Source organism: Elephas maximus, chromosome 2 (assembly GCF_024166365.1).
Source record: "Elephas maximus indicus isolate mEleMax1 chromosome 2, mEleMax1 primary haplotype, whole genome shotgun sequence".
NCBI lineage: Eukaryota > Metazoa > Chordata > Mammalia > Proboscidea > Elephantidae > Elephas > Elephas maximus.
In genome coordinates this window covers 194141-219579 of record NC_064820.1, presented here as the reverse complement: position 1 = coordinate 219579, position 25439 = coordinate 194141, and the positions used below count along the sequence as shown (strand labels likewise).

The 25439-nt window shown below is 50.3% G+C and overlaps 2 protein-coding genes across 2 annotated transcripts; one reads left to right on the top strand and one right to left on the bottom strand.

Annotated features, from left to right (window-relative positions):
- The first annotated feature begins 42 nt into the window (after positions 1 to 42).
- CCDC127 (coiled-coil domain containing 127) lies at positions 43 to 13281 on the top strand. The gene is made up of 3 exons (XM_049859466.1): positions 43 to 628; positions 2577 to 2707; positions 6937 to 13281. The coding sequence occupies exons 2-3, from the start codon at positions 2587 to 2589 to the stop codon at positions 7596 to 7598; spliced, it is 783 nt and encodes a 260-aa protein (XP_049715423.1). The 5' UTR covers positions 43 to 628; positions 2577 to 2586; the 3' UTR covers positions 7599 to 13281.
- A 2370-nt stretch (positions 13282 to 15651) lies between these two features.
- On the bottom strand, positions 15652 to 24448 carry LRRC14B (leucine rich repeat containing 14B). Its single transcript, XM_049858310.1, has 5 exons — positions 24248 to 24448; positions 22236 to 22298; positions 19999 to 21017; positions 16081 to 16909; positions 15652 to 15734 (listed from the first exon to the last, which is right to left on the bottom strand). The coding sequence occupies exons 1-4, from the start codon at positions 24446 to 24448 to the stop codon at positions 16264 to 16266; spliced, it is 1929 nt and encodes a 642-aa protein (XP_049714267.1). The 3' UTR covers positions 15652 to 15734; positions 16081 to 16263.
- Between the last annotated feature and the right edge of the window lie 991 nt (positions 24449 to 25439).

Sequence of the window (25439 nt, the reverse complement as noted above, 5' to 3'; positions counted from 1 at the left end):
GCCTGCGCAGAGCGGATCGGCTGACGGGGGACCGGCGCTGAGGGGACGGGAGGAACCGGCGCTGAGGGGAGGGGGTGGCTCCGGCGAGAGAGGCCCCGGCGCTGAGGGGACGCGGAGGAACCGGCGAGAGAGGCCCCGGCGCTGAGGGGACGCGGAGGAACCGGCGAGAGAGGCCCCGGCGCTGAGGGGACGGGAGGAACCGGCGAGAGAGGCCCCGGCGCTGAGGGGACGCGGAGGAACCGGCGAGAGAGGCCCCGGCGCTGAGGGGACGGGAGGAACCGGCGAGAGAGGCCCCGGCGCTGAGGGGACGCGGAGGAACCGGCGAGAGAGGCCCCGGCGCTGAGGGGACGGGAGGAACCGGCGAGAGAGGCCCCGGCGCTGAGGGGACGGGAGGAACCGGCGAGAGAGGCCCCGGCGCTGAGGGGACGCGGAGGAACCGGCGAGAGAGGCCCCGGCGCTGAGGGGACGGGAGAAACCGGCGAGAGAGGCCCCGGCGCTGAGGGGACGGGAGGAACCGGCGAGAGAGGCCCCGGCGCTGAGGGGACGGGAGGAACCGGCGAGAGAGGCCCCGGCGCTGAGGGGACGCGGAGGAACCGGCGAGAGAGGCCCCGGCGCTCTCGGCCCGGAGGTAGGTAGCGGCGCTCGGTGGCCGGGCCGCCCAGGCCATGTTGGGGGCTGGGGTGCCGGCATCGGCCTGTCTGACAGCCCCCGGGTGGTGCCGGTGTTGCCAGGTGGAGGTCGCGCCCTCCGGGGACTTCCGTCCGCGGCGACCGGCGGCAGGAGTGACCGCAGATGGAAGGCCCCCGCCGGGAGTGACGTCGAGGCCGGCCGCCGCCTCCGGTCGGAATCCGACGGGGCGGTGGTCGCGCTGGGACTGGGCGTCGGCCGCTGGGTGCTCAGAGCCGGGGGGGGGGGGCGGGGGGGGCGGGGGGTCAGTCCGAAAGCCGTGCGAACGCCTTGGCTTACAGGCTCTTTACTAACTTCCTCCTGATTTTACTTTTGGGTCGGTAGTGTTTTTTTTTTCGGAAACCCTGGTGGCGCAGTGGTTAGAGGTACGGCCACTAACCGAAAAATGGCAAGTTCGAAGCCACCGTACGCTCCTTGGAAACCCCGTGGGGCGGTTCTGCTCAGCCCTTTAGGGTCTCCGTGAGTCGGAACCGACTCGAGTGCAACAGGCTTTTTTGGTTCCTGAACATAGTCTTCACGAACATGATTTTGATATATTTTACTGAGTAAGTTTACAACAGACCATTTACGTTTTGTTGATTTTTAGGTTGTTTCCAAATGTTCACTAGTTTAAATAACACCGTAAAGAATACAGTTATGTAAGGGTTTATTAATGATTATTTACTTAGGCTACATGCCCCAGAGGTGGACTTTTCTGGCTTGGGGAAAAGGAATATGATACTTCCCAGATGTTTATTGAAATTTATTTAGTTTTAGTATGTTCACATACTTAATTTTGTTATTCTGTGGTTACCACAGTCCTCTTAATATTAAGTTCCGAGCCGTATGTTCTTTGGCGTTTTTCTATCGCCTGTTGTAATTTCATATCTTTACACCTTAAAGAATTATTTAAAAATCTATTAAAATTTTAAAAAATTGAATTAAATTCGTTTTTTCTTATGTGTTCTGTGCTGAATTTTTTTGTAATGAGTGTGTATCACTTCTGGCAAATCACATAGAAACCAGCTAAAAGCGCTCACTATTCTGTTTTGAAAATGCTCATCCTAGTGTAAGTACTTGGAGTCCTTGGGTGGTGCAGTTAAGGAGCTTAGCTGCTCACTGAAAGGTTGGAGGTTCCAGTCCATCCAGAGGTGCCTCAGAAGAAAGGCCTGGCAATCTACTTCTGAAAAACCCAGCGACAGAAAACCCTATCGATCCCAGTTCTACTATGACACTCATGGGATTGCCGTGGGTTGGAGTCAGCTCGACTGCAGCTGGTGGGTAGTGTAGGTACTTAGGAAATTCATACTAACATTAGACCTGTGCTTTGTTATTGAGCACGTACCATGACCTTCAGCTGACTATCTGTAATCTTGGTGTTCATCACCCCCAGTGGAAAACATGGAGGGCTGAAAGCCTTCTCTGGCACTACCTCGAGTCCACACACACACACCCTGTGCCTACGGGAGATGCTCTTCACTGCCTGAAGCCACTAGTGTTTTCACACCTTCCAGCTTTCCTCACACAACTTCTTCTAGAAGACCCTTTCCTTCTGTCTCTGCCTGTTGAAATGATGATTATCTTTTAAAATAGCTCATGTGAAAGAGTATGTACAGCAACATTCCACTTTGGTTGAATTGATGATAAATCCTGTGTACAACCATAATTTTAAACGTACCTATAATAGAGAACTTACTCTGTTCTGCCTGTGTTTGAGTTATTTGGGACATTTCTCTCTCCCCCACTTTACCCCACTATATTGTGAGCTGCTTTTGTCTAAAGCCTTGTTTTTCCTCAAACCCCATAGGGCTCAGTGCTGTGCTACATATGTGTAGATGATATAGTGATATAATTGTGACATATGTATTTTTTTCCTTTTATATGTTAATGCTTTTATTATTTACTTAAAGGTATATTTCAATGAATGACTTAAATGACCCCCCAAATTGGAATATCCGGCCCAATTCCCGGGCTGAAGGGGGTGATGGAAGCAGATGGAATTATGCCCTGTTGGTTCCAATGCTGGGATTGGCCGCTTTTCGTAAGTCATGGTTTTCATAGCATTTACATTTTCTGGCCTGAACATGGAGCACTGCTGAGGGAAGCAAAAGGTGGGGAGCTGAAAGACCCGAGTCTTTGGAAACTGACGGTGCGACTGCACACCCTACTTTAGTCTTGGGAAAATTATTTCATCGTCCGGAGCCCCAGTTTCTCTGTCCAAGGGAGGTGGCTAATCACACTTAACCTCAAATCGTCGTGAGAACTAAATGAATATTTACAAGCATTTTGTGCGGAGTGGCTTCTAGTAAGTGTGAGCTTCCTTTCAGGGATTCACTGCTCTGATCGTGGTTTTCTTGCTTCACTTGCTATCACAAGGAGTGATGGGGAAGAATAAGGCATAAAGGAAAACCACTTTTGGATGTCTGTTTAATGTTTGGGAAATCAATCTTTGGTAGACTTCATCCATGAAACCAAAAATTCTCTCTAGTTTGAACTAACTTTGCACCACTTCTGGGAATTTACCGGTCACGTACAGATTGACTCTCTGGCCCTTAGCCACATCCACTATTTGATAAATTCCCTGATGTTCAGGATTTGGTTGTTTTTTTATTTTTTCATATCCCGTGGTTTTTGGTTGGCACTTAAGAATTTGAGTAATTGAATAATCAGTTGGAAGAAAAGCAAAAATAGCCCTCTAATTGTAGTGATCTTTTTTATATTGTGGCTTTTTGTGGGCCAAGATTTCTTGGTCCAACAGGTTTAACACTGAAGCGGAGGCTGACAAGAGCAGCTACTTGTAATTCAGTAGATCTGCACCAGGCTCTGCTTCTTGGTGAAACACAGGCTGATCCAAATGCAGCCCTAAGGATACTGCCACTTAAAAGCTCACTAGCCAGCAATCTTGCAAAACACTTGGAAAGACTACCTGTTGCCTGTGGCTAGGCTGATGAATTTCTACCTTGGTAAATGAATCAGAAGGCTTAAAATTTCATGTAATAGTGTAATAATTAATTGGTATTGAGATTTCAGGAGGTCCTGACTTTCATTTTCTGTTTGTTTTTCAGATGGCTCTAGCTTTTATAATCTTTCATGATAACCTTTACTTTTGAAATTCTTGCCTTCTTGTACTTTTGAAATGATGTTCTCTATCCCTTAGAAAGGCTGAGGAATGTTTTATCTTCTCGGTTATTTTGCTTAGGTAATATCATGAGAGATAACTTCTGACTTTGCATTCTTACAAGGATTTTCTAGAAATGTGTTATTACACGTTGAAAAGTTATATTGTAGTATATGGTGTTAACCACTCCCTTAGCATGGTCTAGGAGTAAAGGCGGAATACTTGGTAAACATTATTGCTTAGTTTATTGACGAGAGAGGCTAGTTTTAGCTTGATCATTTAAAATATTGAACTATGTAACTTTTAACACAGTATAGAGGTCAGTATAATTGTGCCTGCCTAAAAGAGCAGTGATCCCTGGCAGAAATTCTTACCCTGGGTAGCTCCCCTGATGAAGTGCTTGAAAGGTAATTTCTTTACAAGAAGAATCTGGGTGGCTGAGGAAATGAGGCGTAAGCCGCCATCCATTGGGAAAATGTTGAGTATTCCAGTCCTTTGGCAGATTTCTCTCTTCTCCACACCTCTTCTGTCATCCTGTTCTTCCTACAAGGAGCCCTGGTTGCACAGTAGTTAAAGCGCTTAGCCACTAACCAAAAGGTCAGCAGTTTGAACTCCCCAGCCGCTCCATGGGAGAAAGATGTGGCAGTCTGCTTTGGTCAAGATTTACAGTCTTGGAAACCCTATGGGGAAGTTCTCCTCTGTCAAATTGGGTCACTATGAGTTGGACCCAACTTGATGGCAATGGGTTTGGTTTGATATTTTTCCTACTTTTCTGTTAGCCTTTCTGTTTCTTCCTTCCCCATCTCTCTCCGCATTTTCTTCTTACCTCTCCTGCATGCCCTTACCTCTTTTCTTTCGTGTCCTGGAAAACACATAGTCTTAGAGCTGGAAGGGACTGGTAGAGTTCACTTAGTCCAACTCTGTTTTTTTAATTTAACGTTTTATTTTGAGATAATTGTAGATTTACGTACAGCTATAACAAAGAAAAAAAAAAAAGTTTTTTTATAACAAAGAGTGCAGAGAGATCCAACTTCCCCCTTGATCCATCTTCCCCCAGTGGTGGAACTGCAGCACAATCTCCCAAACAGGATGCTGACATGGACACAGTCGAGATATAGGATGTTTCCATCATAAATATCCCTTATGTTACCCCTTTATAACCACTCGGACCACCCTCCCACCCTTATCTCCTCCTTAGCCCTTGTCAACTACTAATCTGTTCTCTATTTCTATAATTTTGACATTTCAAGTATGTTTTATAAATGGAATCATACAGTATATAACCTTTTGAGATAGGCTTTTTTTCACTCAGCATAATTCTCGAGATTCACTCAGGTTGTTCAGTGTATCAGTAGTTCCTTTTTTTTATTGCTGGGTAGTATTAGATACAACACAGTTTAACCTTTCAATGAAAAACATTCAGTTATTTCCAGTTTTGGGCTGTTATGAATAAAGCTGTCGTGAGCATTCATGTGCAGGTTTTTGTGTGAACATACGTTTACATTTCTCTGAAATAAATGCCCAGAAATGTGGTTGGTGGGTCATATGGTAGTTGCATGTTTAGTTTTTTAAGAAACTGTTTCCCAGAGTGGCTGTACCATTTTACCTTTTCACTAGCAATATATGAGTGATCCAGTTTCTCCCCATCTTTTCGGCATTTGGTGTTGTCACAGTTTTTTATTTTACCCATTCTGATAGGTATGTAGATCAACTAGAGGGCTAGAGGTTAAGGGGAGGGGACACTAGAGCAGGGGACCGCTCCCTGCTTTGCTCACACAGCGGGACAGTTGCTATTAGGGACTAGATAAGATTCCTAAGGGACCTGGGGAGAAAAGAACTGAATGGCAAGGAGCACAGCTTGGGTGTTGGTAGAGGAAAAGGAACCAGTGCAAGCAGCATGGATGAAGAAGTAGGAAGAGAACCTGAGCAGCTGATAGAAACTCCATTGGTTCCAAGGTGGGGTGTTGAATACAGTGTAAAAAATGGCTTTAAATTCAGTCATTAAAATGTTTTTGATGACCTTGCGAGAGCCATTTCATTGATACCAGAGGAAGGAAGTCAGACTGTCAGGGGGTTAAAGGAAGTGGGGGGTCAGGATAGAAGGAGAGAATTGCATGAGAGCAGCCTGGCTACATTTTGAGATCTTAGTATAAACACTGCGTTAAAACTCTATAAACTTGACCTTGTTGGCTTTTGGACCTCAGGCTTTGAAATTTTTCTGAACAACCCTTTTCTTCTCCAGGGGACTCAAATCCATGCTGCTTATAGCATGCACAGGCTGAGCAAGCCTTCTCAGGAGCATTGCTCTGACACTTATTAAACTCAGGCAACAGCCTCACTAGAGGATGCGGTTGATTCCCTCTAGCGCTGAAAGATCACTGTACTGTCTTTGGCTTTATTAGTGAAGCACACCAAACTCTCGTTGTTACTAGGATGTGGAGAGAGCTGAAGACTCCGCATGAAAGGAGCATCCAGAATCCAACAGACTTTTGCAGGCACTGAGACTCCCTTTCTGTGTCCTGGGTTCTGTGGGGCACTGAGTTTCTCCACGCAGCAGAAGACAAAGACAGGCTGCTCTTCAGTTTGCCAGGCTTATCTCTCCAAACCCTCACTCCTGCCCTGGTGTGTGTGAGCTCCAGCTTGGGGAAAGCAGACCAAACCATGCCTAGAGGTTGAACTTCTCATCCACCTTATTTTTATGCACCCCTGTCAGAGCACAAGCAGGCATCTTGGGCTTGAGCAGAACACACCTGGAAATTGACTCAGTTCTATAATAACCTGGCCAATAGCATTTGAAGCCTACCCATATTCGTTTTTTAAATTTTGCCGTAATACCTGGGGGCACTGGGGCAAATAGTGATAGACTTAACAGCAAGAAGAAACAGCTGTAGATTTTCTTAGACTCTTAGAAGACTGAGGGGGGAACTCTTGCCATATTTGTTTTTTAGGCCTACACAGCCCTTGCCTGATTTTAAGATAACTTTCCATATAACGCTCCATACATTCAAAGTGACAAAGTGTTATCTTGTACCTCTGAGGTCTTAAGCTTTTACTGAAATGCTGTCTTTGTGTTTTCTTTAAGTAAAGATTACAGAACTTCAGCTTTGAGTTTTCATTCTGTAATATTTTTCTCCCCCATTTACTCCTATCAGGTTGGATTTGGTCTAGGGAGTCCCAGAAAGAAATAGAAAAGGAGAGAGAAGCATTCCGTCAGAGAACAGCTGCTTTCCAACGAGATCTCGAGGCCAAGTACCACGCTATGATCTCAGAAAACCGCCGGGCTGTCGCACAGCTGTCTTTGGAACTTGAAAAGGAACAAAACAGAACAACTAGTTACCGGGAAGCCCTTATCTCTCAGGGCCGCAAGTTAGTAGAAGAAAAGAAGCTTCTGGAAAAGGAACGGGCTCAGGTCATGCAAGAAAAGAGGCAGTTGCAGCCCTTGAGAAGTGCGTACCAGAGCTGCCTGGAAAGGGAAGAAGACTGGCAGAGGAGAGCTAGGCTGCTGCTGAGGGAGTTTGAAGATGCTCTAGTGGAGAGACAGAACATCTACTGCAGCCTGGTCCTCCCTCGCAGCAAGCGGCTGGAAATAGAGAAGAGCCTGCTGGTCCGTGCATCTGTTGACCCAGTTGCTGCTGACCTGGAGATGGTGACTGGTCTAACTGACATATTTAAACATGATACGTACTGTGGGGATGTCTGGAACACCAACAAACGCCAGAATGGGAGGCTCATGTGGCTGTACCTCAAGTATTGGGAGCTGATTGTCGAACTGAAGAAGTTTAAGAGAGTAGAGAAAGCCATACTGGAAAAGTGAGACAAAAATGAAATGGAGCTTTTTCATTTGGGGGTACCCAGAGTCTTCCGTTTCTTCTGCAGTGTGTCTTCCCTGTCGGGCCTCTGGGGGACAGGCTTCCTCTTCCACGCTCTTCAGCTATTGAGAGTATGGTTTCTCTGGAGAATTTTTTTAAGCTGTCAGTATTTTATTTGCTATGATCTCGTGTTTTAGTTCTAGGGTGAAAGTTGTTTTTTAAAAAAGTAAAATACAAAGTTGATCTCACCATAAGTACTTTTTTGATCTATTTTTATCGCTCCCTAAATTATGTTTCTTCCTTGAATTATTTTTCTCTCTCCCAAAATTACATTTAGAAGTTGTCAGATTATGGATAAAAGTGCTTAACAGGTGGTAGTAAAAAGTAGCCACGTTATATCCTCAAGGTTTTATGTTGCTTTGAAGATCTCTCCCACTCCAACGGAAAAGCAAACAAAATTCAAAACCCACCAAGTGTTTTTGTATCCAGTTGGTACCCTATAGTATCTGTTTGGAATTTGGCCTTGTCTATATTTAATATGCAGGTGTTTATTAGCAATGATGTATAATAAAAAATGCTTGCCCTTTAAAAGTCATAATGCCATTTTTTATTTATGTGATTCTTTACTCATTACAAATTTTTTAAAATACCTTATCTGTTTTTACCACAAACTGAGAGGGAGGCAGGGCACTTACTACCCCATTTTTCACAGAACCAGAATGGGCCTTTACTGTGTGCTTTTTGCATCCACTCATGAGGTGATACTCCCTCACAATCTCATGTGATGAGCATTTCTGTTGCCCTCGTTTTACAGGTGAGGGAGCTGCAGCTGGGGTACACAAAAGTTAAGTAACCTGCCAAGGTCATACAGGTGGTCATGTTGGATCCGACATGAACCCAGGCACTTTAGTTTCGTAGCTGTTAGTGACCTGTGTACGATTATTTAGTAAGTGGCCATGCAAGGTCTGGAGCAAGGTTAGCTACCTGTTACGGATCCCATGCTCTCCTGCTATCCCAGTCTGTCTGCGTACACTGGAATAAGACAAGCTATTAAAAACGTTAAGGTTATTGGAAACTTAGTTCAATTCAGGGTAATAGTCATAACCATTAGAGCTACTCTTGGTTAAGTACATGTTGTGCTCTAAGTCTTACATAATTTGTGGGGTATGCATGTGTTGTTTTCAGTCCTAGAACTGTTCTTCATACCAGGCTCAGAGGGCTGAAGTCAGTTGCCTGAAATGGACATGGGCCTTCAGCTCCAGGATCTTGGCCAATGTGCTCTGCTCAGAGGGCATGATGCTTCTTCCCTGACCACTCAGCATGTCTTTCTGCTATATCACCATCACTTCATCTGATCAAAGGAAATTTCTTTAGGCAAATCTGGACTAGAATGTTTCTCTAGTAATCTAGTGGATTCCTGGTGGATTATACCCTTGTTTAACGAGTTAGTTGATGTTCTAGTTCCAGTTATTCCACTGGTTTGCTGTGTGTCCTTGGACAAACCACTTAATGCTTTTCTCTTGGTTTTATCTTTAAAACAAGGAAAATACAGTCACCCATTTTATGGATTTTTCAAGGCGTTGTGAACTCTTCAGTGTTACTCTCTTTTCTAATATTCAGCATGCTCTCAGCCTTGCTCCCTTCAATGTTTAGATAAATATGTTGGGATAATTCACACCCATTTGGACACTGGCTCAGTACAGCAAAATTAGTTTCCCATAGAGAATTAGGTTGTTGTTGATGTTGTTAGGTGCCATCAAGTCGATTGCAAGTCATAGCAACCCTGTGTACAACAGGATGAAACACTGCCCAGTCCTGCACATTCCTCATAATCGCTGTTACACTTGGGCCCATTATTGCAGTCTCATTGAGGAACTTCCTCTTTTTCTTTGACCCTGTACATGTCCTTCTCCAGGGACTGATCCCTCTTGATAACATGTCCAAAGTATGTGAGACATAGTCTTGCCATCCTTGCTTCTAAGGAGCATTCTGGCTGTACTTCTTCCAAGGCAGATTTGTTATTTCTTCTGGCAGTCCATGGTATATTCAGTATTCTTCACAATACCATAATTCAAAGACATCAGTTCTTCTTCGGTTTTCCTTATTCACTGTCTGGCTTTCACATGCATACAAGGCGATTGAAAATACCATGGCTTGGGTCAGGCACACCTTAGTCTTCAAGGTGACATTTTGCTTTTCAACACTTCAAAGAGGTCTTTTGCAACAGATTGGCCCAGCACAATATGTTGTTGATTTCTTGACTCCTGCTTCCATGGGTGTTGATTGTGAATTCAAGTTAAACTAAATCCTTGACTTCAATCTTTTATCATGATGTTGCATATTGGTCCAGTTGTGAGGATTTTTCCTTTATGTTGAGGTGTAATCCATACTGAAGGCTGTAGACTTTGTTCTTCATTAGTAAGTGCTTCAAGTCCACTTTCAACAAGCAAGGTTGTGTCATCTGCATATCACAGGTTGTTAGTCTTCCTCCAATCCTGATGCCCTGTTCTTCATATAGTCCAGATTCTGGAGTTATTTCCTCAGCATACAGACTGAATAAGTATAGTGAAAGGATATAACCCAGATGTACATCTTTTTAAACCGTGGAGTATCCTCTTGTTTTTGAACAACTGCCTCTTGGTCTACGTACATGTTTCTCATGAGCGCAATTAAGTATTCTGGAATTCCCGTTCTTCCCAGTGTTACCCATAATTTGTTACAATCCACATTTGAATGCCTTTGCCTAGTCAATAAAACACAGTTAAACATCTTCCTGGTATTCACTGCTTTCAGCCAAGATCTACCTGACATCAGTGATATTCCCCCATTCCACGTCCTGTTCTGAATCCAGCTTGAATTACTGGCAGTTCCCTGTCAGATGTAATGCTGCAACTACTTTTGAATGATCTTCAGCAAGGTTTTACTTGCGTGTGATATTAGTGATATTGTTCGATAATTTCCGCATTCTGTTGGATGATCTTTCTTTGGAATAGGTATATACATGGATCTCTTCCAGTCAGTTGGCCAGGTAGCTGTCTTCCAAATTTGTTGGTCTAGGCGAGTGTTATGGATTGAATTGTGTCCTCCCAAAAATGGGTGTCAACTTGGCTAAGCCAGAATTCCCAGTATTGTGTGATTGTTCACCATTTTGTCATCCGATGTGATTTTGCAATGTGTTGTAAATCCTACCTCAATGATGTTAATGAGGCAGGATTAGAGGAAGTTATGTTAATGAGGCAGAACTCTATAAGATTAGGTTGTATCTTGAGTTAATCTCTTTTGAAATAGAAGTAAGGAGACAGAGGGACCTCATTACCATCAAGAAAGAAGTGCCAGGAGCAGCGCATCCTTTGGACCTGCGGTCCCTGTGCTGAGAAGCTCCTAGAGCAAGGGAACATTGATGGCAAGGACCTTCCCCAGAGCTGACAGAGAAAGAAAGCCTTCCCGTGGAGCTGGCACCCTGAATTTTGACTTCTAGCCCCCTGGACTGTGAGAGAATAAATTTCTCTTAAAGCCATCCACTTGTTTTTCTGTTGTAGCAGCATTAGGTAACTAAAACAGTGAGTGAGCACCTCCAGCACTGCATCCATTTGTTGAAACATCTCCATTGGTCCATCAATTCCTTGAGCCTCACTTTTCACCAGTGCCCTCAGTGCAGCTTGGACTTCTTTCTTCAACACCATCGGTTCTTGATCATATGCTACCTCCTGAAATGGCTGAACGTTGACCAGTCCTGTTTGGTACAGTGACTCTGTGTATTCCTTCCATCTTCTTTTGATGCTTTCTGCATCATTCAATATTTTGCCCAGAGAATCTTTCCGTGTAGCAACTCAAGGCTTGACTTCTTTCTTCAGTTCTTTCAGCTTGAGAGATACCACGCGTATTCTTCCCTCTTGGTTTTCTAACTCTAGGTCTTTGCACATGTCATTATAATACTTTGTCGTCTTGAGCCGCTGATTGAAATCTTCTATTCAGCTCTTTCACGTCATTGTTTCTTCCATTTGCTTTTGCTGCTCTGTGTTCAAGGGCAAGTTTCAGAGTCTTCTATGATACCCATTTTGGTCTTCTGTTTCTTCCCTGTCTTTTGAATAACTTTTGCTCTCTTTATGTATGATGTCCTTGATGCCACCCAACAACTGGTTTGGACTTTAGTCGTTAATATAAATTAATATACGATGTGTCAAATCTGTTCTTGAGATGGTCTCCAAATTCAGGTGAGATATACTCAGGGTTGTATTTTGGCTCTTGTGGAGTTGTTTTAATTTTCTTCAGCTTCAGGTTGAACTTGCATAGGAGTAATTGATGGTCTATTCCACAGTCAGCCCTGGCCTTGTTCTGACTGATGATATTGAGCTGCTCCATTGTCTCTTCCCATAGATGCAGTCAGTTTGGTTCTTAGGTATTCTATCTGATGTGGTCCACGTGTATAGTTGCAGTTTATGTTGTTCAAAAAGGATAACTTGCAATGAATAGTTCATTGACCATGCAAAATTCTAACATGCAGTCTCTGACATAGTTTCTATCACCGAGGCCATATTTTCCAACTACTGATTCTTCTCTGTTCCCAACTTTCACATTCCAGCCACCAGTTCCTATCAATGCATCTTGATTGCCTGTTTGATCAATTTGAGACTACAGAAGTTGGTAAAAATCTTCAATTTCTTCATCTTTGGCCTTAGTGGTACATAAATTTGAATAATAGCCATATTAACTGGTCTTCCTCGTAGGCATATAGATATTATCCTATTACTGACAGTGTTGTACTTCAGGATAGATCTTGAATGTTCTTTTTGATGATGAATGCGACACCATTTCTCTTCCGTTTCTCATTTCAATACTAGTCATTTCAGCTAACTAATGCCTAGGATATTAATCTTTATGTGTTCCATTTCATGTTTGATGCCTTCCAGTTTTCCTAGATTCATCTGTTATACATTCCATATTCCAATTACTAATGGATGTTTGCAGCTGTTTCTTCTAATTTTGAGTCATGCCACATCAGCAAATGAAGGTCCCAAAAACTTTACTCCATCCTCGTCATTAAGATCGACTCTACTTTGAGGAGGCAGCTCTTCCGCAGTAGTATTTCAAGTGCCTAACCTGAGGGGCTCATCTTCCAGCACTATATCAGACAACGTTCGGCTGCTATTCATAAGGTTTTCCCTGGCCAGTATTTTCAGAAGCAGACTGCCAGGTCCTTTTTCCTAGTCTGTCTTAGTCTGGAAGCTCTGCTGAAGCCTGTCCCCGATGGGTGACCTGCTGGTATTTGAAATACGGTGGCATAGGTTCCAGCATCACAACAACACGCAAGCTACCACAGTACAACAAACTGACAGATAAGTGGTGGAGAATTCATAGATTTAAAAAAAATATGTTGCCATCTAGTCAATTCCGACTCATAGCAACCCTATAAGACAGAGTAGAATTGCCCCATATGGTTTCCAAGGAGCGGCTGGTGGATTCGAACTGCCGACGTTTTTGGTTAGCAGCTGAGTTCTTAACCACTGTGTCACTAGGGCTCGTAATTCATAGATATATAATTCTTGTGTATATTTTGTTTGTGCACACACACGTAACACACAGAGAAAGATAGAGTGTTGATTTCAGGATTATAAGGAGACAGTTCTGCCATTATTGCATCAGAGATGTGATGTTACTACAGAGACGTGATATTACTGTATTACTAAAGAAGACTCACTTAAAACACCAGAAAATTTGTGTTCTTAAAAAGAAGTTATGTTTGATTAAAATGTGTAACTGACTTTATTTCAATGTTGGATTGTTTAACAAAGTCTAACTGCTTAATAGTTTACTAAGATCATCTTTCTTTTTAAAGTAAAGAGAAGGGAGGAAAAGCCTTTCTAGTTCATTTCACTGTCTTGACTCCACTGCGTAAAAGCAAATCCATAATGAGCACACATGGATTTATAAAGAATAAGTGCCACATGCGTTCCCGTCATGAGGAGCTGCCTACTTAATGCAGGTATTTCTGTGTGAGCAGAAGGGACGCCCCGCAGCACTTAGGCAGTTATCCTGAACAGAATGACTGTAGTATGTGAGTGGAAATCATATCTTCGCCGGTCCTTGTGTGGCTGCCCGCTCAGCCAGGTGGTCAGATGTCTTAGAGGAGACACGGGGACCCTGAGCCAGGACAGGGACGTCTGTCAGGCAGTTCAGGTGGGGCTGCTGCTGGGCCTGCTGGGTCTGCTTGGCCAGATGTGGGTCCAGTCCTGTTTGAGTACCTGAGCTGGGTTAGGTGGGTCACTGCCAAAAGTGCCCCTCTCTTTATTCTACATGTGGCAAAAATAGTTGCTATATTTCTGTATAAATTAGGACTCCGGTTGCGAGGAACAGAGGTCAATTCAAGCTAGTTTAGACCGTTAAAAGGCATTCATTTTAAGGCTATTTTGTGAATCAAAGGGCAGGAATGCAGGTGGAGTTAGACCTCTGAGAGGGACTGGACATGGCAAATCAGCACCTCTTGGGAGCCTAGGGGTGGTTCTCCTGTCCCAGACCTGCACAGCTGCCTCAGTCTTCTCTCCCTTAGTGTGTGGAGAGTGGCCACACCCACAGCTCCTGGGCTTGTGTGTTACCCCAGGAGACCCCTTGATTCACTCCTAGCTCAGGTTCATCAGTGAATCTCACCCAGTCAGGGTCCATCATCTGTCCATCCGCCCTGGCCCCATGGCCACCAGCGTCTAGCCTGTGAACACGCATCCGTAGAGAAGACAGCGCCCATTACTCCAGTCCCCTCTTCCCCATGGTCTGCATCTGCCAGGCTGGCATCCTGGTGGGGAGCCAGATCCGGGGGGCTGGTGAGGATGGGAGGTGCCCTTCCCCTCTGCCCAGTGCTGTTCTGTGCATCTTTGCCAGAGCTTCCCCGTGGGCTTTACATCCAGCACCTTCCGCTGCCCCCACCTGTGGAGAAGCTTATGGCTAAGGACAAGAGGTGAATCATAGCACCTTTCCAGACTTCAGGGCTGCCATCCCACAGGGCTCTCGCTTGCCACCCTGGTCCCTGTGTCTGCTTCGCTCAGCTCCCAAGTTTCGCACAGCAGTAAGACACTGACTTTGTCCCCATTAGCATCATGATAGTCTGGCTTTAAGCTCCCGGGACTGTGATCACCACCAAACCCCAAGAAGTAAGGATATGCTGGCACCAAGCGTCTCTTCCCCTCACTGCTCGGTTCACAACCAAAATGATGACAAAAGCAAGGCCAGTCCAAGGGTGCTGGGTACAACCAAACCACTTTATTAAAGGCAAGATGTGTGAGGTTTCAAAAAGAAATAGGCCACATGGAGCACAAGGAGCCCATTGGGGTACTGTCTTAAAAAAGCACTTTTGGTTCCATGTTCTTGTAACCCAATTCCACCCAAATAGTCCCTGTGACATTCCAGAATCCTCTGTCCTCTGTAAAATTCCTGCTTCTGTACTGCAACTCCCGCCCCAAACTGCAGCCCTGCCCTTCCCAGCCCACCGGGCTGTGAGGCAGCCAGCCCTTCTGCCCTCACAAGCGTGCATGTATGAAATCAGCAAGAATACAGAAACCAAAGAGTAGTGGTTTCCAGGGGTGCGAGGGAGGGGAGAGGAAGTTTGCTCAGGGGGCACTGAGGTTCTTGGAATGATCTGGAAACGGATAGTGAGAACGGCTGCCCAACTTGAAGAATGTGATCAATGTTGCTGAACTGTACATGTAGAAGTTGTTGAGGTGGCATATGTTTTAAGTATATTTTCACCAAAATGCAATTTTTAAAAAATTATAGCTAAAAACGTTTCTGAATGCCATTAAGAAAAAACTGTATCAGAATCAACCACTCTTCTGTTTTATTAGTGCTTAGTCATGCTGATACTTGGACCTTTGTACAAGTCAGATATTGGCAGAAACCAAGTCCAGCTGTCTTCCTTGCCCCATGATTAGCCACTCCTACCCCAAACCTGCCAACGTCAGAACCCAAATTCCCCCCGGGGGCACCCTTACCCCTCAGAGGCCTTCCGGGCCAAGAGTCTGGCTGTTTTGAAGACACGAAGGTTGTAGGGGGTGGTCATCGCAGCCCTGTCCTCGCCCTCCAGGCCAGCTGTCCCTGTGGTCCCTTGTGGACTGGAGCCAGCAGACAGCACACTTGAAAGCCACACTCACCTTCTTGCACCATGGTCATGAGGGAAAAGCAGCGCGAGTGAGAAGTGCCATCAGCAGCCCACAGCCGTTGCTCTGTGCTGAGCTTGCAGCAGGTGTCTGTCAGCTCAGCAGGGCCCACACCAGGACATGAGCCTCCTCCCATGCTGAGAACCACTGTGGGGTGCAAGGGCCTACCTAGCCCTCCCCCTTCCGCCCTCCCTCCCTCCCTCCCTCCCTGTTCTCTGCTGCACTTTATGTTGGAGTGCCCCTTCCTTTCCCTGTCTCAGCCACCTGGGCCGTGGCCTCAACAATCACCCCGCAGTTCCCAAGGCTTTCTGCTCCCTGCCCTGGAAGGGTTTCTCCTGCTCACCCTGGTGCAATTCCCTTTCCTGGGGGCTTTTCCTGGATTCCAAGATCCCTGCTGTGCTGACACTGAGTCTGCCATGCCGCCTGGAAGGACGGTTGCGACAGAGTCCCAGTGGTGATGACGGAGGCTCGCTGTGGCCCCCACACCGATGCTTAGCTGCCCCATCCTCGGCGCCATCTCCAGGGCCTACTCCATCTGCTCTAACGCTCTAGAAAACTTCTCCAGAGCGCTCTTGAAAGACTGCAGCAGGAAGGCCCCCAGCTCCTGGCTTCTTTCTTGGATGTTGGGGTCGAAGGTCCCGAAGAGGGGTGTGGAAGCCTGGATGTCATCCCGGCCAGCCCGCAGTAGCATCGCACGCAGCTCCCCCGCCACCTCCTCATACTTCTGCTGGTCAAACTTGGACATGGCCAGCTGATCCTGCGGGTAGGTGGCACCCTCGGGGTAGCAGTCCTTTGGCACTGGAAACTCGATGCACCGCAGCCCAGGGAGCTCACAGAGGGCAGCAAAGAGGCTCCGCAGAGCACGGGCTGACAGCGGGTTCCCCAGGAGCCGGAGCTCCTGCAGCTGGAGGCAGGGGCTCAGGCCCAGGACGAGCCTATTCACGTGCTGGTCCCCGATGCCACACTCCTCCAAGGTGAGGGCCCGCAGTGAGGGGGCGGCACGGCTGAGCAGCCGGAAGAAGGTGGATGGGTACAGGCTGACCAGGTCGTGACCACTAAGGTCCAGCACCTCCAGGTGGGCAGCGTGGGGGCAACTTGCCAAAAAGGCCATGTCTGCATAGTTCAGGGCACAGTTGGCCAGGTCCAGGGTCCGAAGTGGGGTCTGCAGGGGGCTGCGGGCAAGGTGGAAGCAGCAGAGGTGAGAGAAGGGTCTCAGGAAGGAGGACTGAAGTGGGGGTGGGGGGGATAGCCATCAATCACTGATTGTCTATCCCAGGGGTTGGCAAGCCGCAGCCCAAGGGCCAAGTCTAGCCAGAGGCTGGATTTTGTACACCTGCAGGCTATGAATGGTTCTTATATTTTTAAATAGGTGGAAAAAAAAAAAAAGACACCTGACAATGGCTTGAAATTCAAATTTCAGTGTTCATAAATAAGTTTTGTTGGAGCACAGCCAGACTCATTCGTTTGCCTATTGTCTGGGTCATGTGACAGACTTTAGGCCCACGGAGCCTGGTGTACTTGTTGGCCTTTGCAGAGAGTTTGCTGGCCCTGGCCCTTCCCTGCCCTGCCATACATACAAGGGCACTCAGACGAAGACCAGAGGTGCCCAGAAAGGAAATCGAGGGCCGGGGAGTAGGGTTTAGATCCAGTTCTACTTTGTGAGTTCTGGTGGAAGGTCCCACAGGAGGGGCTACCAGGGCAGGCTTCCTGGAGGAGACAGTGTGTGAACTGACCCTCGTAAGTGGAGAGGGGCGCCTCCTGCCTTCCCTGCCAACCTGTCCACCCATACCTCTCCCACCATCCTCCAGGGCTGGTCTCCATCACCCTGCCCCTCCGCGTATTCACATTGCAGGTTCTGTGGGGAAAATCAGCTGCCTCCTGTTTGCAGAAGGCGGTGCCCGTGCTGGGGTTCAGGGTAAACAGGCCGCTGTGCGTTTGTTTCAGTGCCACACTGTTTCCTGAATGCGTTATGTGCAGGAAGGTTATGCACGCTGAGGGGTGAAGAGCACAGTGAGAGTGAGCAGGGAATAGAGTGCCTGGCCCTGCTCTGAGCAAGGCCTTGGGGTCCAGTCCAGGGTCATCTAGGCCAGGGGCCTGACCAGGCCTGGCTGTGTGTGGAATTCACCTGCCCTGCACCTTGCTCAGAGTGGGTGGTCTTCTTGTTCCAACTGCCCTGTCCGCTCCCTTCTCAGGCCTGTTGTGTGGACCCCAGGAGCAGGGTGAGTCTTGGGAAGCATGAGGCTCAGGACCTCCAAGGGCTCTTCTTGCTCAGGAAAAGCCAAGTCCTTCCCTCTGCTTGCCTTGGCCACTCCCTCCTTGCATGCACCCTCGAGCGCCATGCTCCCACCGCAGGCCCTCTGCACCTCTGGTCCTCTGCTGGCCTCCACCCACTGCCCCAGCCACCTGCTTGAAGGCCACCTGACCACCCACTTGAGACTCCATGCCCTAGCTGCCTCTCCCTGGAAGGCCTGAGGTGTGAGGAGGGGCCCAGATGTCTGCTGGGGGAGCCCCTAGCCAGCCCAGGTCTACAGTTTCTGGGTTTTCTTTGTGTAAAAGAAGTAGCCAAAAAAAAAAAAAAAAAAAACCTTTGCCAGCGAGTCGATTCCAACTCATAGCAACCATACAGAACAGAGTACAACTGCCCTGTACGGTTTCCAAGGAGCAGCTGGTAGATTTGAACTGCTGACCTTTTGGTTAGTAGCCATAGCTCACTGTAGCTGTTAACCACTGTGCCACCAGGGCTCCCAAAGAAGAAGACCAAAAAAAAAAAAAAAAAAAGAAAACCAAAAAACCCTATCTGTTATCATCAAGTCGATTCTGACTCACAGTGACCCTACAGGACAGAGAAAACAAACCAAACCCATTGCTGTTGAGTCGATTCTGACTCATGGTGACCGTATAGGACAGAGTAGAACTGTCCCATATTGTTTCCAAGGAGCACCTGGTAGATTCGAATTGCCGACCTTTTAGTTAGCAGCCCTAGCTCTTAACCACTACACCACCAGGGCTGGATTCCCTAAATGTGAAAAGTACACCTTCAAACTCACTGGCTCAAGAAATGAAAAGTTGACATTTTAATAAGTTTTTATAGATATACTTGTGGCCCAAGGACCCCCTCCCCGTGCTGTGTTCTGTGTGGTGCCCCCCCCCATTATGGGCAGGACCTGGTGGCTGGCTTTTAACCGAGAGAACACTAGCGGAAGCAATGGGCTGTCACTCAAGATCAGGTTACAAGGACCACAGCTTCCATCAGGGGCTCTCAGCCTCTCCCTCAGTCTCTCTCGTCACCAGTCACAGAGTCATGAGGACTCTCAGGCAGCCTGCAGGAAGCCTTTGTGGTGAGGAACTGAGGGCCCCACCCCACCAAGCCCTCAAATGAGACCACCGACCAGCCAACAGCTGACAGCAACCTCCTGGGAGACCCCCAGCCACATGCACCCAGCTGGGGTTCCTGATCCCTGGCACTGAGAGACGATGCTTGTGAAAGCCACTGAGTGTTGGGGAACTCATTACACTGCAGCAGATAACTGGTACAGTGCCCTAGAGGGCATTTCCAAAGATTTGATTACGTGGTTACTTCTCTTTTCTTTCTTTGCTATCGGGTAACTTTCTCTTTTGCTCACTAACTGGAAAGTCTCCTCTGAATTCTCTCTGCCTTCCCAGGTTACCCACATGCCGACCACTCTTCTTCTCTTCCCCCTGGCTCTGAGGGAGGGACTGCTGGGGGTGGCCTGCCCACTCCAGGGTTGGGGGTGGGGGACAGGTAGAAGCTGGTGGCCTGCCCACTCCAGGGTCCCGAGGCAGGTAGGAGCTGCCGGACTGCCCACTCCAGGGTCGGGGGTGGGGGACAGGTAGGAGCTGGTGGCCTGCCCACTCCAGGGTCATGGGTGGGGGACAGGTAGAAGCTGGTGGCCTGTCCACTCCAGGGTCCTGAGGCAGGTAGGAGCTGCTGGACTGCCCACTCCAGGGTCGGAGGCGGGGGACAGGTAGATGCTGGTGGCCTGCCCATTCCAGGGTTGGGGTGGGGGACAGGTAGGAGCTGGTGGCCTGCCCACTCCAGGGTTGGGGTGGGGGACAGGTAGGAGCTGCTGGCCTGCCCACTCCAGTGTCCCAGGGCAGGTAGGAGCTGGTGGTCTGGTATGTAAACAGCTCCCATCTTCCCACTCCTGGTGCATCTGCAGCCTAGCCCTCTGCAGGGTATGCAACCGTTGTGTCTGCCCTGGTGCCCCTGGCCCGCCCTCGGCCCTCACCCCCCACTCACCCCAGCAGCTGCTGGACCTTGCCAGTGAGCGTGGAAAAGGCCACACTGAGCTCAGTGAGCTGGGTCATCTGGCTGAGCGCCCTGGCGATGGCAGCCAGGTGGGAGTCCTCGTCGTGGGGGCCGGACCCCTGGGCCAGCGGCGGCGCGTCGAAGGCCTTGGCGGGCAGCGTGAGCGCCGTCAGCCGGGGAAAGCGCACCTGCGCCAGGAGCTGCTCCACGTGACCGGCATGCAGCCGTACGTTGTGCACCACCTCCAGCCTGCGCAGTGCCCCGGGGCCCGCCAGCCGCAGCACCTGCAGTAGCTGGGCCGGGCGCAGGCTGTCAGCCCTGAACGAAGGGCAGAGCAACCGCAGCGGCGCGGTGCCCGCCTGTCGCAGGGCGCGCACCACCGCCTCAAAATTGCCTTCGGTGACGAAAAGGTCAGCCAGCACTTCGACGGTGGGGCTCCCAGCCACGCGTGGCTCTGCCTGCAGCTCCAAACAGGCCCGGGCCAGCAGCTCCGTGCGGCCCCAGCGGCCCAGCGTCCGTCCGCAGCGGCACCGCGGCTCCTGCACGTCGCGCAGGCCGGTGAGGTCCGCCAGCCGCAGATGCGTGCGGCCCTCAGCGCGCAGCACGTGGCCCCTCAGGCCGCGCACGCAGGCCTCCAGGCAGGGCCGGCAGGGCCGGTCGCGCAGGTCCTCGGGATGGTCGGTGCCCGGCCCCAGCAGCGCGCCGAGCCGGAACTCCTCCAGCGGCCAGCGCACCAGCAAGGCCTGCACCAGGTCCACCTGCTCCAGCAAGTAGCTGGCCTTGAAGAGCAGAGGGTAGAGGTTGTGGGCCACACAGTCCAGGCTCTGCAAGGCCACCGGCGCGTGGGCCGCCAGGGCCTCGGAGGAAAGGCAACGCAGTGACCTCATGGTGCCACAGGCCCCCAGGCAGGACGGCTGAGGACTGGGACCCTCTGGAGGGAGTTGGTCCTTCACGCCTATTTTTAGCTGCAGCTGCTGTGAGTGCAGCCAGCTCCTGCTGTCATCTGACGTCTATTTTGGTCCCAGACATTAGTTTGCTTGTGGGGGGGGGGTGGCATCCATCTGCGGGCTGGCAGACACCGGGCCTGGACTGCCAGCAAGGGCTCAACCTGCCCCAGGTCAGGTCACACCTCAATGTTTAGACGGTGATCCTTGGGAGGCCTCCTGCAGGTGGCCAGCCCCAGGCAGCCTCCCCTGGCTAACCTGCCCGAATCGGCTGCACTGGGTCCTGCTCACCACCTCTTCTGGCCCATTCAAGAAAGGTCAGGCCCAGCTGGGCTCTGGGGGCCAACCAATGTTAACCTTTCAGAGTGGGCCTTGGGGTTGGGCCCTCTCTTTGCACTCCACCTGGGAGTCAGGTGGGGCCAGGGACTGGGGAAGGCACCTGTGATGAGGGTCTGGCACTTTGTCTTTCCCTTCTCTGCGCCTTCATTCCCCCAAGGACCCTGGGCAGCCCGAGTCATGGAAGGGCACTGTCCAGAGGCACTCGGACACCCCAGTGATGCTGTCCAGCCCAGCAGAGCCGGTGCCAGCCTTGGCAGAGCTGTGGGCTCAGGTGGAAGGTCTCAGAGAAGCTGCCTCCCCCTGAGCCTTAGTTTTCTTGTCTGCCAAATGGCTATCCTGTGACCACACTGCAGGAAATACCAGATTCCACGTGAAGGCATTTGTGAACAACAAGCCCTTTCCAAGCATGGCGTCCACATCAGCCCCCAGCACCAACAGGCGTTTGTAGTCACTGATGATGTGACCCCCCTCAGGAGCACCATCATTTGGGGCAGGGCTACTGGGGCAGCTACTGCTGACTCCGTGCTCCTTGGTGGACAGGTGTTTGTAGGACAACGTTCCAGTGGTGGAACCCAAGCATCGTCAGGAAGGAGGGTGAGGTGTGTGTGTGGGGACTGCACCCTGCCGTCACCCTGAGGAGTGCCCGCGCTTGGCCAGGCCTGACATTGACGTGGATGTGGCGATGCAGAGCCTCACCCTGCTGCCCAGGGCTGCTCAGTTCTGAGTCACCCACTGGGTGGGGGGGCTGGCCCCTTTGAAAGAGATGCTCGGGTGATCCTGGACTCCTAGCTCAGTTTCCAGGACCCAACAAGGGGAATGGGAGGAAGCCTGAAAAGTTGCATTTATTTTCCTTCTTAAAGTTTCAAACAGGTCAGTATTGAAACAAGGTAGCAAAAGTAACAAAAGTTTCCCATTTGGCTTCTGACAGGCAGTTTCCAAACCTACCTTTACCTGTTTATCTGCTCGTTTCTGCAGTGGCTCCAGCATCTGGCTCCCTGGGCAGGGAGCCTGGGGGAGGCGTGGGGCCAGCAGAGAAACCGCTGCCAGTGAGGGGTGGTCCTTTGGGCCACACTGTCCACGTTCATCAGACCTCCTGCCCTAGGCCTAGTCAAACTCGCCCAACTCCTGTGCCCTGGGGGCTGTGGTCTGCACCCCCCCAGCTGGAGTCAGGGGCTTGGCCCTGGGCCCCCACTGGGAAAGCACTGAGGTGAGCAGGTTATGGCTGGTCCCAGGCTCACTGGTGGTAGCTGCGGCCCCAGGGCTCCTCAGACCTAACTCAGGCACCTCCTACGCTAACTACACAGGACTGTTAATAGAGAGGCGGGACACGACAGTGTTTCCAGGCACCTCTGGATTATACTCAGATGTGCAGAGGTGTTGCTGACCCTCCATGGGTGCCACGCCTGGGGACTGTCCTTGCCCACTGAGACTGAAGAAACCCAAGCCTATGGTTGGGAGGTGTCCCACCAGGACCAGGGTCTTCAAGCTTCCACCACGCCCCTCCAGAGTGGGGGTGCTTCCACCATATCCTGTGCCTCGTCCAGAGTAAGGGTGCTGTCCAGGAAGGCCAGGAGGCCGGGGGTGGGTCATCAGGAACACCCCTGCTTGAGCGTTTCACTTGCTGATGTCACGTGGTGTCCGTGGTCACAGCTCCTCCTGCCCTTGAGCCGGCCCTTGCTGGGTCAGTCACAACTGTCAAAACAGATTGTGTTACAGGCCGTTCAGCGTTCACTCACATCCCCATCACGTAGCAGGCACCGTCAGGACCTCCTCCACCTGGCTGTGCTCAGCCAAGTCTCATGATCACAGGGGCAATGCCACCTGAGGGAGTGTCCAGTTGGCTGGGCAGCATGGGCGGCCTAGAGCTCTTTCTGGGCCCTGAGCTGCAGAGACCACCCGCTATGAACTGCACACTCTTTCCTCCCCATTCCCCTGAGCGAGCATCGAGCAGGTGGCCAGGAACTAGCAACAAGGGTACAGGGGAGAGCAGGAGCAGATGTGGTGGAGTAAAGGGGCCATGGACCGAATGTGGACTTGTAGGGGGCAGCGACCTCACCCATGTGTGGGGGGGACATCCTTGTTTGCTCTTCCCCATGCTGCCCAGACCTCTGACACTCAGAGGCCAGCTTTTGGACAGATCAGCCACATTGTTATTAAAGCCATATGGGACCTTGTGAAGAGGACGGGCCATAGGAATGAAGGCACTGCCACCAGCTCCTTCTCCCAGGCTTCAGAGAGAAGCAGTGTTTTCTCTGCAGGGTCAGTTTCACTCAGCATGAGGATGGCCAGTGAGCTCGTATGTCTCCGCCCTAGTAGGAGCATCCCAAGGGGTCTCCATGTTTTGAGGGGGAATTTCATGTGTCACTGTGGCTTGGCTATGGTGCCCAGCTGTTTGCCAAATACTTGTTTAGAATTTGCCCTGGGAGTATTTCGTAAATACGGTTAACATGTATAACCAGTTGACTTGAAGCAAAGGAGATGTGAGTGGGCCTCACCCAATCAGTGGAAGGTCCTCAGAGCAAAAATGAGCTTTCCTGGGTACAGGGCATCTGCCTCAAGACTGTAGCAGACCCTGCCGGAGTGTCCAGCCAGCCGCACGCCCTGTGAGTTCACTCGCCAGCCCCACAACCCATGAACCACACCCTTAAAAGAAACCTCTCTCTGTGTGTGTCCTATTGGCTCTCCTTCTCTGGAGATCCTGTCTGACACCGTGGATACAGAAGTTCTGGCCCTAAAAGACGCCAGTTGCTGCGTTTGCAGTTCTGACCCTGTGTGCCTCTCGCCTGCAGGCCCTGTGGGAGAAGGAATCCCTCGTGGATTTCATACGTAACGTGTGGAAAACAGCCTCTGCTTCACAGACACACAGAATCCACACTTAGCGACATTCGTCCTGGACCCAAATCGCATGCAGTTCAAGAGGCCTTCAAAGAGCCGGGTGGGGCAGCGGGCAACCTCACTGGGAGGCTGGTCCTCTGCCTCTGACTCCTGCCCCCGAGAGCGTAGACTGCAAGCTCTTCCGTGAAGGCAGGGGTCTCAGAGCTATGAGTATGTGACCCTGCGCAGAGCAGGACACCTTCCCGGGAGTCTTTGGACTGTGGCAGCGCAGCGGCTGGGGGTGAGCAGGTGGTGGCAGGAACAGCACAAACTGCTTTGGCCATTGTGCCCTTGTGCCCACTCCCCGTTCCCGCCCCTGCATGTGAGGCCCCATGCCCCTGGCCTCCATGGTTTCAGCTTGAGGGCATTCTGAAAACAAGAGCCTGTGGGAGGCATTCCCATCTGACTGGGTTGGCCCAGGCAGTACATCCTTTCTCCAAGGGCTCCTTGTGCTGAGGGCTGTGTCCTGCCCGCTGCCAGCAGGAGAGTCAGGCCAGCACCCAGATGCATCTGGATGGTAGATGTCGGGGCTCACAGTTCTGGGAATGGGTCGTGTGGGGCTTGACAGGCTGGTCACCCTGTGGCCCCAAGGTCTCAGTGCAAGTGGTAGGCCCTGGGCTCCAGCTGACCCTGACACAATGGAGCTCTTGTGGGCACCCTGGGAGGAGGTCCTCGCCCTGGGACCCTCCAGGCTGGGTTGTTGTCACCACTGGACAAGCTTGCAGGCCCCTCAGAGGAGCTGCAGCTTGGGGCAACGGAGGTAGAGGGGTGCCAAGCAGTGGGTTAGTGGGAAGGGGTGCCCAGCTTGGAGAAGGTGCTGTCCCTGGAGGTGCGGTTAGAGTGCCACGCAGGCAGGCTGATGTATCTGGGACAGGCGGTGGGACGTGCAGTCAGCCAGAGTCAAGTCATAGTTAGGAATGCCCTCTCATCTCCACTTCGGTTACTTGGGGTTTAGCCAGGAAACCAGCTATTTACAGAATTTTCCACCTGCCAGTCAGACCACTGTGGAGAGGCCTGAGACGTGGGGGGCTTTGTTCTGACGAGAAGGAGGGATCACTGATCAGAACCAACCCACTTGCTGCTTATCACGTGGCGCAAGGACCTGCTTCCCAAACTCCAGGCTCAGAGAACCCTTGAAACCAGACCTTTCCTTTTTCTCACACTGCCCGGGACCAGCAGGGGGCTTCTTCCAAGACCTGGGAACATGCCTGGGGCTGAAGCAGGCCACACTGAACCTACAGCTCCAGTAACGATAGAAAAAAGGAATGGCCTCTG

Coding starts and splice junctions, on each gene's coding strand:
- CCDC127 (XM_049859466.1), top strand. CDS start 2,587: ATGAATGACTTAAATGACCCCCCAAATTGGAATATCCGGCCCAATTCC. Junction 2,708..6,936: donor GCTGGGATTGGCCGCTTTTC/GTAAGTCATGGT, acceptor TACTCCTATCAG/GTTGGATTTGGTCTAGGGAG.
- LRRC14B (XM_049858310.1), bottom strand. CDS start 24,448: ATGGCCAAAGCAGTTTGTGCTGTTCCTGCCACCACCTGCTCACCCCCA. Junction 22,299..24,247: donor GGCAGAGGACCAGCCTCCCA/GTGAGGTTGCCC, acceptor CGCCTCCCCCAG/GCTCCCTGCCCAGGGAGCCA. Junction 21,018..22,235: donor GAGCAGATAAACAGGTAAAG/GTAGGTTTGGAA, acceptor GGACCAAAATAG/ACGTCAGATGACAGCAGGAG.